Genomic DNA, 14230 nt, shown 5'->3' on the forward strand with positions numbered 1-14230 from the left:
TTTCTTCACATAATCATTTTTGAATAAGGTTTTTACATTTGTAGGGATTACCTCCCTTTAAACAGTTTTTTAATACTTGGTCATTTGAAGTTTTAATGACCTGATTTCAAGCTGTAATTCACATTCCTCTACAGATGCACAAATTCTAAAAGTTTGTCAATTCCAGGACTTATATCTACATGTACATAAGCCCAAATGGGGTACTTTATAGAGAGCTATATCATCTTAATTAAAGGTCACATCCACCTTAATGTAGGGTGCAACACACCTTCTTTTACCTATGATGCATTTACTGAGCAGTTTGATGATTCTACTTCATATACTTGTCCAGTTACGAGTTGGACAAGGTCTTGCCATACTTTTCTATATCATTTTAATCAAAGGAGACATTGACCCAACTTTAAAGTGTACGTGACACACCATGTACCCAATATGCATCAGCTGACAAAGTTCATTAGAATTTAAGTTATAAGCCAGACATGAAAAAGCTAACAGACAGATGGACGGACACAAACGCCATACCATACTATGTCCTGCCTTAGACGGGCACATAAGAACCAGGCTTTGTTTCATCATTTCATTTGTGTGAATCATACCATGAAGAATCAGAGTTCAGGTTTGTACAGGCAGTTTACAGGGAACATGATAAAACACTTCCTACCTCTCCATAAGTCGTTATCTGCTTGGCCATATCTATGTCGGGTATATTAGAATTGGGCGGTACACGAGTATCCTGAAAGTAGATTATTTACATGTACCTCAGGGCTATACATGACCAACAATAAATTTGGCATATCGTGAAATCTTATAGAGAAAATCGGTATACCTATTTAGAATTGGTATACCTAATCCCTTTTCTCTTTAACATTTTTCAAGAGATTTTAAATTTATAGCTGTGCCACTTATTTTTCATTCTGCATGATTCTTGCGTGGACTGCTACTTAAGACAAAATACATGTATTTATATACGAAGTAGAAAATATTACATTTGACATAGTCTTGGAGACTGTTATTAACTGCCGAGTCAATAACCTCAATATACAGGTAAATGGACATTCTCAGATTTACTGTCCAGTCACTGACCTACATATCGGCATATTCTCAGATTTACTGTCCAGTCACTGACCTACATATTGGCATATTCTCAGATTTACTGTTCAGTCACTGACCTACATATCGGCATATTCTCAGATTTACTGTCAGTCATAGACTTATGTTCATATACCTAGCTATATTCAGATTTACTACTAATTAACTGACCCAAATACCTGGACATTCTGAGATTTATTATTAGGTCATTGACCTTCATACCTGGACATTCTGAGATTTACTATTAGGTCAATGACCTTCATACCTGGACATTCTGAGATTTACTATCAGGTCATTGACCTTCATACCTGGACATTCTGAGATTTACTATTAGGTCATTGACCTTCATACCTGGACATTCTGAGATTTACTATCGGGTCATTGACCTTCATACCTGGACATTCTGAGATTTACTATTGGGTCATTGACCTACATACCTGGACATTCTGAGATTTACTATTGGGTCATTGACCTACATACCTGGACATTCTGAGATTTACTATCAGGTCAGTGACCTACATACCTGGACATTCTAAGATTTACTATCAGGTCAGTGACCTACATACCTGGACATTCTGAGATTTACTATCAGGTCAGTGACCTACATACCTGGACATTCTGAGATTTACTATCAGGTCAGTGACCTACATACCTGGACATTCTGAGATTTACTATCAGGTCATTGACCTACATACCTGGACATTCTGAGATTTACTGCTTGGTCCATTCATCACTGTAACCTGAGCCTGGTCCTTGCCCAGGGCTTCGACCCACCCTGAGGCGTCCGTCTGACTCCCACACGTCACAATAATTTTCTCTATCATGGGACCTGCAGGTGAGGAGATACAGTGAAACTCTTACAATATACCCTGATGGTCAGTCAAATGCACTGAAGGACAGTCAAAACACTTTCCTTGTATCATAATCAATATGTTTCCTTACTTAAAAAAACCCCAACATATTAGTTAAAAAAACACATTTTACTTCCTAATACAATACATTCTTGTATAAGGCCACATCAAATCGATTCTCTGGTTCTCAGACAATTGTTTTTCAAAAAATGGGTAGGTAGGTAGGGGGTTTAGTTTTTCAGTTTATTTCCATGTCACAAACGGGTAGGGATTTTTTGTCCGTGGTTTTTTTTTGTGTTGTGAAGAAAGTTGAGTTTTACAAATGGTATTCAACACCTTTTATTATTTTCATTTGGTCTTTGAGGTAGTTTAAGTTTTTCTCGGGCCTCCAGCAAGACGGCAAATGCCGACTTTTTCTGTGTCAAAGGTTCATCTGACGAGGGCAAATCAGTCTTTTTTTCAGACACTTTCACTTTTAAATATCTCCCAAAAAGTTCAACCACTTCGAAAATTTTCACTGTTGAAAAAAGCTTATCGCTGTCAGCCATTTTATTTCGACCTTCGAAAACGTCGTACTTCAACTCGGCCTTGCTTTCATCAATTTGTTCCTTCACGGTTTCACTTCCTTTAAATTCACCGCCCAGAAGTTTCTTGCAAAGCGTATCAACTGTCAAGGATGAGTCTACCGGTCTAATTGTCCATGGAACAATCTGTTTTGAGTTAAAAATAATCTCAATGCTGACAAGAACTGTTTCTGTCGCCATATTGTTTACATCAACTAAGCACCACGTCTTATTCAGCAAGGCGCTTTACGATTTTGGCACCAAAACACAAATTTTATTTTGACAGATCAAATACGGGCGGCGGTGATTTTTTTCCGGGGCGGCAATAAACTCGTGTCAGTGGCTGATTTTTTGGGGGGACGGCAGTGTCTGAGAACCAGAGAATTGATTTGATATGGCCTAACCCTGAATCCTCTATAAGGGCTGTTCCAGAAATGATCAAATGGGGGGGTCGGGTGGCAAATGATATTTTTTTGTGTGGGTGGTCGTATTTTTTCATATTTTAATTGGTCCGTGGTGGGATTGTTAATAAAATATTTATTATGGGTAGTGGGTAGTTTCTATTGTTTTATTTTGTGCTACGTGGGTGTTGAGTTTTCAGAATATTTTTATTGTCGCTCTTGTCGTGTTGGTTACAAAACATCGGAGGGAAAATTGAAAACGTGCTTTCGAAATTCTGCTTTCGAAATCGAAAGTAACATAGAACTATTCGAGTTGTCGCTCTTTGCAGCGCATAACTTTCCATTACGGCACTCTTCAAATTAGAGGCGCGTTTAATAGGGTCCCTTTGGACGTGATGGCGGCGAACTCTGTTCTGTAGATTATTACAGTTTACAGTGCATCGATTTTGGGAATATTTTGAAACCAATAGGTATTCCGTTTTCTAATAAAAATAGGCAAACCTTAGTTGATTTATACGAGGGTACCGATGCGTTATATTTATCAGTCGGTGTGATGGTGATATAGAGGCCTTCGGGCGCGGGCTCCATTAGAAGACGAACGATTCGTGGAAAAACATATCCATACCCATTTCATGATAATAGCATCGTTTGGACTCCCAATCTTTCCAACATTCCCGCCATAGATGCCTTTGCTTGTTGATGTGACATCGTTTCTTCAGAACTACTGTGATACAATGTCGCACAGGCATTACCGCGTCATTGACTAGAATGTTTGTCCCGAAAACCTCGCGAGATTTGTACCGTTTTCATTTTTAAAAATATTTTTGTGGTGGGTCTGGTTAGTTTTTTTTTTTATTAGATGGGTCATTGTAAAATGAGTTTATTAATTTGATGGGTCATGGGGTAATTTTTTATTTTTTTTTATGGGTGCTTGGTATATACAAAAGGTGCCTCCCGACCCCCCCATGTATTTATTTCTGGAATAGCCCTAACCACATTTGCTATGAACATGTTTCAGTCAGAAGATTATCCCCAAACGTAATAATGGACCAATTAATTTGTCATTAGCATTTCATTAAATTGAGTATTTCCCACATGAAATTTCATTGAATTTAAGTTTTTCTCATATGATATTTTATTACTATGAGTATTTCTCACATGATATTTTATTGATTTGAGCATTTCCACACTCGTACAAGACATTTTATTGATGTGAGTATTTCTCAAACTTGTACCTGACATTTTATTGATTTGAGTATTTCTCACATGATATTCTATTGTGTATTTCTCACACTTGTACCTGATATTTCAAAGCTGTACTCCAAATCCTCATCATCTATTATGCTTACAGTCATCCCACTCAGTGGTAACTTGCCCTGAAAGTGAAAAAAGTAGGCCGTAGTTATCGACTGCAATAAACGAGACTCTTTTGATAACGCTGTAGTAAAATTAAAACTTTCCCAAAAATATTTGCCATTGTTTTCACAAAAACAAAGTTGCCTACATATTTTGCTCATGAAACTGATTTTTTAAAATTAACATCCATGAAAGATCAAATAAACTGAGGTGTAAAGTTGCACATTTGATTGTTAACATTTTACATATGTATATGTATACTTAATAATGATTTCTATTGAGAATACAATTGTTAAAATGAAGAGAATGAATAAATTATTCTTCCTGATTGCAGGATATTACAATCAATATTGATTTCATTTGCGAGAATATCATATGAATACTTAGGAATAATTTCTATAAGGAGAATACAATTGTCGAAATGAAGAGAATAAAAGAACTATTCTTCCTGATTGTTGGCAATTATACATAAGCATGATAAAAATAACTTTAGTTCATTCAAACAAGCATTGATTTAGCTGTCATTTTGTCACCAAAAATTTAATTCCATGAAAATTGCTCTATATCATATATTTCAGTAATAACACCAGTATCTAATTATTTCAAACACCTTAACTTCATAACAGGCACATTAATGTGTGATTTTGGTGATTAAATAATTATTGTCTTATATATTTCTTTACACTAAAAGCGGTCATCTAACATAGTTTTATTAGGTTTCTCTTGTTTTTCTACAAAATAAATGTTTTTATTAGTCATCAATATTATAATTATATTCCGATGCCATCGAGAGATTTTTAGAGAAAAAATGGTTGCCATCACTTTCACAGCTAATGTCTGTTTAATTCAGGGACTTGTCTTGCACAAATTGAAAACATTTCCTGTCCTACGCGAGTATAGAATTAGTCCTCACCTCATACTGATAACCGCTCAGCCTCGGACTCATTGACAACATCACCAGCAGACTCGGGAACAGCACAAATATCCTGTCGTGTTTGTCTCCGCTTAGAGACGTCATCTGGACCTGGGAAAGTCTGATTACTTCCCCTAACTTGGCTATCTCCTTAAAAAAGACAACTTGAGTTAAAAATCTATTTAATACAAAGAATTTGCAGAAAATTTTTCACATTTGAGAATAAGTGTATTGGAGTGTATTAGTTTTTAAAGTTGTCTCACAAAAGAATAGCTTTCAGAGAGTGACACACCTATGTAAACATAACACTCTTCTAGTACTGAGTATTGACATTTCTATAAAGTACTGACATTTCTTAGTATATCAATTATTTCATAAAATAATGAAAATGTATGTCAAACATTATGCCTGTGACTGAGACATTTGATTTCACACAAAAATCTCTTATATTTGAGTTTCCCTTTACTTGAGTAGTAATACTTGGAGTAAAATCTCAGACTTATGTGTAAGTTTTGACTTAAGTTCTTTTGAGAAATCCAGAACAGTCTGTGGATTATATATATGACCTTGCCTTTTATGTAGTTTTGATATGACCCTTTCAGTTTAGCAAATAAAAAAGTCTCAGTCTTGAGTAAATTTCTGACAGAAAAACAAGCCAAAAAAAAGAAGACATATTAATAGATAGATCAAAATGAACAAGCCCTCAGTGTTCCATTTCAGGGTACATAAAAACAACTTTCAACTCGTTTAATGTACACGTACTTACTTCCCCTGCCCAGCCCTTTATAGAACATGGCAGTATCAATGTACTTACTTCCCAGGCCCAGCCCTTTATAGAACTTGGCATTATCAATGTACTTACTTCCCAGGCCCAGCCCTTTAAAGAACTCATCAGTATCATTGCACTTACTTCCCCAGTCAAGCCCGTTGTAGAACTCGATCAGTATTGATGTACTTACTTCCTCTGCCCAGCCCTTTATAGAACTCGTCAGTATCAATGTACTTACTTCCCAGGCCCCAGCCCTTTATAGAACTCGTATCAATGTACTTACTTTCCCTGCCCAGCCCTTTAAAGAACTCATCAGTATTGATGTACTTACTTCCTCTGCCCGGCCCTTTATAGAACTCGTATCAATGTACTTACTTCCCCTGCCCAGCCCTTTATGGAACTCGTCAGTATCTCATACTCCATCTCCTTACATTTTCTGATTTCCATGCACGCATTCTGTAAATGACACAAAAATAACATGTAGATTATTACCATCTTAAATATGAAATCAAAGAACAGTACTAATATTTATACAAAAGGAAAGCATATAATATTATATGCATGTAGAAAGGGTGATCAAAAAGTTTCAAGACTGAAACTGTAAAACACATATATCACTACACACAGATATCACTACACACAGATATCACCCTCTACTTAGAGTCATTTCTCTGTACACAGATATCACTGTACACAGATATCACTGCACATAGATATCACTATACACAGATATCACTGTACACAGATATCACTGTATATATATCATTGTACACAGATATCACTGTACACAGATATCACTTTACATATATAACTTTACACAGATATCACTGTACACAGATATCACTGTACACATATCACTATACAGACATCACTATACACAGAAATCACTATACACAGAAATCACTGTACACAGACATCACTGTACACAGATATCACTGTACAGAGATATCACTGTACACATATCACTATACAGACATCACTATACACAGACATCACTGTACACAGATATCACTATACACAGATATCACTGTACAGATATCACTATACACAGATATCTCTGCACACAAATATCACTACACAGATATCACTGTACACAGATATAACTGTACATAGATATCACTATATACAGATATCATTATATACAGATATCACTACACACAGATATTGCCCCTACTTACTGCTATTTCTCTGTACACAGATATCGCTCGCTGGGTGTCCCCTCGATCTATATGACTTTCCTATAAAGACAACGTATCTTCATTATAACAGGTAAAACACACTCTAGAGATCTCAAACAGTGGGGGAGATGAAATTATTTACAGCATAAGATGTCAAAACATTATTAGTTCAAAAACATTTTTTTAAACATTAGCCTTTCTTCTTTACGACATGCAGGCATTTCTAAGGAGTGTGTAATATTTGGGAGGAGTGTGGTATACTACGGGTGTTTACCTCGATATGTCTCTCCAGCTCCTTCAGAAGGCTGGGATATTTATCTAACCGGGTAAAGGGTTTATACAGATTTGTAGTTAAGGTCATCGTTCCTTTAGTAGCACCAATGGATTCCATAAATTTATTTAAATCATCTCTGAAAGAAAACAAAATGCGTTTCTGAAACATTGATGCCCCCCCACATGACAGAAAAGTAAATCAAAGCATGGTAGGCTAAAGAAAGGTCTTGTCACATGGAATACATGAAATCTATATAACCAACCATTCAAAATTTATGGACCAGGTTAAAGGTTTTCAAAAGTAGGTCAAATCCCTAGATCAAGGTTATGGGGTCAAAACTTTGCAAACAAAAGAAAGGTCTTGTCAAAAGGAATACAGATGTAAAATCTGAAAGCCCTATCACACACCATTCAAACGTTATGGCCAAGGCTCCCGAATCTATGATTACACTAAAAATTCAGATGATTTTACCTTTTCAAAAGGACTTTTACACTATATAGTTTGATTTTCAATCAGATTAAATTCAAATTTATTTCAATGACCCCAAGTTAAAGGTGTATGTCAAACAAAGCTTGCTCCTTACCTTTTGTTTTGTAGAATGGCAGCGCCTTTAGGGTGATTGGCCGAATAGGACATATAGAGTTCCTTCATGCGGGGGGCATACTTCAGAAACACCCCTCCCACTCTTCTATGGTGAGGTGTCTGTCTAAAAGTTCACAAAGTTCAATCGTTAAAACAACATTCAGATTCATGTTACTAAAAGTTCACAAGTTACTAAAAGTTCACAAAGTTCAATCGATAAAACCACATTCAGATTCAAGTTACAAATATATCTTAGACTAATACAACTGCATGCTAGGCGACATAAATTTACTGATGCCAATTTAAATTCCTCTATTGCTATTTTGTCACTTCAGAGAGACAAACATTGAAAATTACACTTTTACATTAGCTCTATCTTACATTCACATATTGATGGTTGGGAAACTTGAATATATATAAAAATCACAATTCACAAACGTACTGATGCCATATGTGACAATACCAACAACGAACGGTGATCAATCTCCTAACTCCTACAGAGAATGCATAATTGAGAGTAGGGCAAACACTGACCCCTGAGAACACCAGAGGTGGGATCAGATGTCTAGGAGGAGTAAGCATCCCCTTTTGGGCGGTCACTTGCCATGAGCCCAATGGAGTACATCTCCGCATGTATTATTTTAAATGAATCTTAAATATTCATATAATGTATAGACAATGATTTTGGGATGTTTTGTAAGAGTTACTGCTCTTTCCCAAATGCAGACCCGACTACTCCAAATGCAGACCCGACTACTCCAAATGCAGACCCGACTACTCCAAATGTAGACCCAACTACTCCAAATGTAGACCCGACTACTCCAAATGTAGACCCGACTACTCCAAATGTAGACCCGACTACTCCAAATGTAGATCCGACTACTCCAAATGTAGATCCGACTACTCCAAATGCAGACCCGACTACTCCAAATGTAGACCCGACTACTCCAAATGTAGACCCAACTACCCAAAATGCAGACCCGACTACTCCAAATGTAGACCCTACTACTCCAAATGTAGACCCAACTACCCAAAATGCAGACCCGACTACCCAAAATGCAGACCCGACTACTCCAAATGCAGTTGTTGATGTTTTTGCAGAACACATGGTTGGTAATGTTCATGTAAACTAGCAGAATCCCTGTACATTTGAAGTGTTAGTCAAGTATACTTCAGAAGAGGCAAGCAAAGTATAAGTCAAGTATATCTGAAGTATAAGGCAAGAAGTATACTTTAAGTATATAAATCAAGTATAACTGGAGTATACTTCATCTATATACTTGTGTAAAGTATACTTGGCAAACTAATTTGCATATAAAATCAAAATACTTGAAGTATACTTCAAGTACATGTGAAAAATGTATGCTTGTGAGTATACATGAAGTATAAGCAAAGTATAACTGGAGTATACTTCATCTATATACTTGTATAAAGTATACTTGGCAAACTAATTTGCATATAAAATCAAAATACTTGAAGTATACTTCAAGTATAGTAAAAGATATACTTTATGTATACTGCAAGTATATGTTATTCTGTAAGGGTTAAAGCAACCAAATATGCAAAACAGGTAATTGCATATAAACCTAACCCCAACCCCATCTACTCACAAGCACAGGAAGTATGCATGACTTAAAAGCATAGTTATATTCAAAATTTCAACAGCAAAACCTATTTCAATAAATAAACTCCATTTATAGTCAGTATTTTAGGCCAGATTACAATGCGTGCACATTTACTTTTGTCCATGTTTTTTCTGTTCTCGGAAATTGTAAATATTATGTACTAAAATCATGCTTTTAATTTCAACATATGTGCATTTTTTTCTGTGAAGTGTAATTATTTAATTCAGCAGCTCCTTTGAATGAGAGGTTTCTATGAATTATCCCCCCATCCTTTTCCAATAAAAAAAAATTGCTGTCAGCAAATTAAAGGCTCCTCTTAACATGATTTACTTAATTGCCAACATTTACTTACTAGCTTTATTACGTTAAGAAATTTCATGAAATCGTTTACAAACATCAGAAACATTGAGCATGACAATACACTAGCATAGAGCAGCATACTGCATCGTCAGCACTGTAATGGTGGACAGGCACAGGATGAAAATATGGCGACGCCCATAAATTTTGTGTAGCATTTGTCTTGAACTGTAATGTGAGTGTATCTGATCTTCCATTTGTTGACCATTTCTACTAGTGTACCCCACGCAAACACAACGCACAGGAAATCATCATAAACAAATTCACAACGTAAAACATAGATCTACATCTAACTTGGAGGGCTAGTTCTGCATACTAACTCATGACACACTTTTATGAATATCACACAAAACATTTCTAATATAATGCTATTCGTGACACACTTTTATGAATATCACACAAAGCTTTTCTAATATAATGCTATTTGTGACACACTTTTATGAATATCACACAAAGCATTTCTAATATAATGCTATTCGTGACACACTTTTATGAATATCACACAAAACATTTCTAATATAATGCTATTTGTGACACACTTTTATGATTATCACACAAAACATTTCTAATATAATGCTATAAGGAGTTTGCCAAGCTGGATGATTATTGTATCAATCTACAAAAGGGCACCTGCTCCAAGAGGGAAGTTTGTATCAGTAACAGCTTAGTTTAACAGCTCTCTATCAGACAAATTGTTTGTTCTGGAGGGGAGTACGTACTACACAAACACTGTATGCATTTTCTGGACTTCATTAACATCCCTTCCTGTTTTGTTAGGTCACCATACCCGCTTGAATGAAATTTCCCCAGACATGCAGATGAAAACAAACTGCATCTGTATATGCACAACAGCAGCATGTGTTTTAAATTAAGATTTCTGGCGTTTCAACCAGCAGAGGTGCATTGCTGCAATGTGACTCCATCCCAACAGATAGACTGGACAAACTGATTGTTACAATGTGTCGGCCATTCTTTAAATACAACATAAAAACGCATTTCCTCATAATTCTTGGTGCCACCTGACTACAAAATACTGCACCAGTATCTCCATCGTTGTGTTTTTATAAAAAAAAAAAAATGCCGAAAAACTTGCAAAAGTAATGCTGTGTCCTCAGTAGAAGAAAAGTTAGGCCATAAAAAAATTAATTATTCTTATTCTAATCACCATAAAAATGGGGGAGGATGCCTCCCTCTCTCATTAAACATTGGAAAATCTGGCCTGAGAACCAGATAATTATTTTTTTAATGGCCTTATCTAATTAATACACTTACTTCATACACTCTTCAATGGCTGAGAGGAAAGTGTTTTGGAATGCTAAGATCTCCTCCAGGTTACCGATCAGCTGTGAATATTCAGTGGCAGTCAATCTATAAATGAAGAAATGCAAAAATAGCAAGACTTTCGATCACAATCAAGCAGAGGTCAAAGTTCAGACACTAGTAACCACAAAGTCCAGTACTTTGACTGACCAGTATTTAAGCTGATCAATCACAATAGCCTACTGGTTAGTGTGTTTGCCTTACAACCAGTAGGCCCGAGTTAGATTCTCGATCCTGGCATTGCGGAAACCGAAGATGTTTAACATAGGACTGGTAGTGAATGTTCCTTCGCAAAACACTCAGCATTAGAAAAAAAGGGTCTTTCAAATAACAACTTTAAAATGGAGGTGCTATGACAATGTCATGGTATATATTTTCATGATAAAGAACTCTCACTGCTAAAACCCTGAACACCGCGCATCACTAAACATTTGTGACATCTCTAAAACCCTGAACGTCGCGCATCACTAAACATTTGTGACATCGCTAAAACCCTGAACACCGCACATCACTAAACATTTGTGGCACTTCACCTAAGGCTGGTGATATCTCTAAAACCCTGAACACCGCGCATCACTAAACATTTGTGATATCTCTAAAACCCTGAACACCGCGCATCACTAAACATTTGTGATATCTCTAAAACCCTGAACACCGCACATCACTAAACATTTGTGGCACTTCACCTAAGGCTGGTGACATCTTTCAAGGATTGTATCAAAAGAAAAAGAAAGTGGAATTACAAGAGAGTCTAATTAAATGAAAACTAGTCAAACAACTTTCAATTTTGCTATAATATTTTATCTAATATTTCTAGACAAGTTGTGTATTGGTATTGTGAAAATATATACAGACATGCTGTGTATTGTCTGTATACAACATTTACATGTAGGAGTTGTGTATTGTCTATATATAACACTTAGTACATAGAGGAGTTGTGTATTGTCTGTATACAACATTTACATGTAGGAGTTGTGTATTGTCTATATATAACACTTAGTACATAGAGGAGTTGTGTATTGTCTGTATACAACATTTACATGTAGGAGTTGTGTATTGTCTATATATAACACTTAGTACATAGAGGAGTTGTGTATTGTCTGTATATAACACTTACATGTAGGAGTTGTGTATTGTCTATATATAACACTTAGTACATAGAGGAGTTGTGTATTGTCTGTATACAACATTTACATGTAGGAGTTGTGTATTGTCTATATATAACACTTAGTACATAGAGGAGTTGTGTATTGTCTGTATACAACATTTACATGTAGGAGTTGTGTATTGTCTATATATAACACTTAGTACATAGAGGAGTTGTGTATTGTCTGTATATAACACTTAGTACATAGAGGAGTTGTGTATTGTCTATATATAACACTTAGTACATAGAGGAGTTGTGTATTGTCTGTATATAACACTTACATGGAGGAGTTGTGTATTGTCTGTATATAACACTTACATGTAGGAGTTGTGTATTGGCTGTATATAACACTTACATGGAGGAGTTGTGTATTGTCTGTATATAACACTTACATGGAGGAGTTGTGTATTGTCTGTATTGTCTGTATATATAATACTTACATGGAGGAGTTGTGTATTGTCTGTATATAACACTTACATGTAGGAGTTGTGTATTGGCTGTATATAACACTTACATGTAGGAGTTGTGTATTGTCTGTATATAACACTTACATAGAGGAGTTGTGTATTGTCTGTATATATAATACTTACATGGAGGAGTTGTGTATTGGCTGTATATATAATACTTACATGGAGGAATTGTGTATTGGCTGTATATAACACTTACATGGAGGAGTTGTGTATTGGCTGTATATAACACTTACATGGAGGAGTTGTGTATTGGCTGTATATAACACTTACATGTAGGAGTTGTGTATTGGCTGTATATAACACTTACATTTAGGAGTTGTGTATTGGCTGTATATAACACTTACATGGAGGAGTTGTGTATTGTCTGTATATAACACTTACATGTAGGAGTTGTGTATTGTCTGTATATATAATACTTACATGGAGGAGTTGTATATTGTCTGTATATATAATACTTACATGGAGGAGTTGTGTATTGGCTGTATATAATACTTACATGGAGGAGTTGTGTATTGGCTGTATATAACACTTACATGGAGGAGTTGTGTATTGGCTGTATATAAGTCTGTAACACAGTTGTCAGTTCCTGGACATGTGTTTTCTCGGTTTCTATGACATTCTGTAAAACCTGAAACCAAAGACAAATACGATCAGTCTCTGTAACATTGCTTGGTACCAATGTCTTGTCCTTCATCAGGAATCAGATTTCCACATACATCGGTAACTTATTATACTGTCAACTTCTGTCCGAGAGCTAAATTGACATGATAGTGAAGGTGGCCTTCTAACAAGTTCAGCATTCAAGTAAACTAAAAAAATGTCATCATATGCAGACTTTTTCAATACATTAGGTCTGAACACTCATACCAATATCTTTCATAGGTGATATTTGCAACACTCCATACAGCAGTAACTATTGCTTAGAAAATATTAACTTCAACAGTTATTTAAACAAGAGGCCCATGGGCCTTAATGGTCACCTGAATATGTACATTTTTACTCTTCAGAAATCATTTTGTTACCAGTATGCTTTGTACTTCTTCATATTCATACTTTGTATTAGATGTTAGATATGTTGGTATAACTCATGCACATTTCATTATCTATAATAAGCCACACCTTGGGACCTGAACCCTGAACCCGGGGGTAGTAAATTTCACATTGCTCATTACAATCCCACAGTTTGTCTGCTTGATGTCCAGCAGTAAAGAAGATTTTCTAATACATTTTCAATACATACATGTAGTATATACTGACCACTCTAGCTCCACCCTGGTAATGCACCCTTAGATCATGAATTTCACAATTTTGGTAAAGGGATAAATGCCCATTATA

The 14230-nt window shown here is 35.8% G+C and overlaps 1 protein-coding gene across 12 annotated transcripts in view; it reads right to left on the reverse strand.

The window, feature by feature from the left end:
- The window catches only part of LOC125657861 (rho guanine nucleotide exchange factor 7-like), a 39486-nt gene that overhangs the window by 13951 nt on the left and 11305 nt on the right, over nt 1-14230 (reverse strand). For all 12 annotated transcript variants that reach the window (XM_056149878.1, XM_056149880.1, XM_056149879.1 and 9 more), the window contains 10 exons: nt 13429-13523; nt 11231-11326; nt 7978-8100; nt 7395-7530; nt 7121-7180; nt 6318-6398; nt 5174-5323; nt 4205-4280; nt 1785-1918; nt 662-733 (listed from right to left, as the gene is read on the reverse strand). In XM_056149878.1, the coding sequence (XP_056005853.1) occupies nt 662-733; nt 1785-1918; nt 4205-4280; nt 5174-5323; nt 6318-6398; nt 7121-7180; nt 7395-7530; nt 7978-8100; nt 11231-11326; nt 13429-13523 (1023 nt within the window). The remainder of the gene's footprint in view (nt 1-661; nt 734-1784; nt 1919-4204; nt 4281-5173; nt 5324-6317; nt 6399-7120; nt 7181-7394; nt 7531-7977; nt 8101-11230; nt 11327-13428; nt 13524-14230) is intronic.

This window comes from Ostrea edulis, chromosome 9 (assembly GCF_947568905.1).
Source record: "Ostrea edulis chromosome 9, xbOstEdul1.1, whole genome shotgun sequence".
NCBI lineage: Eukaryota > Metazoa > Mollusca > Bivalvia > Ostreida > Ostreidae > Ostrea > Ostrea edulis.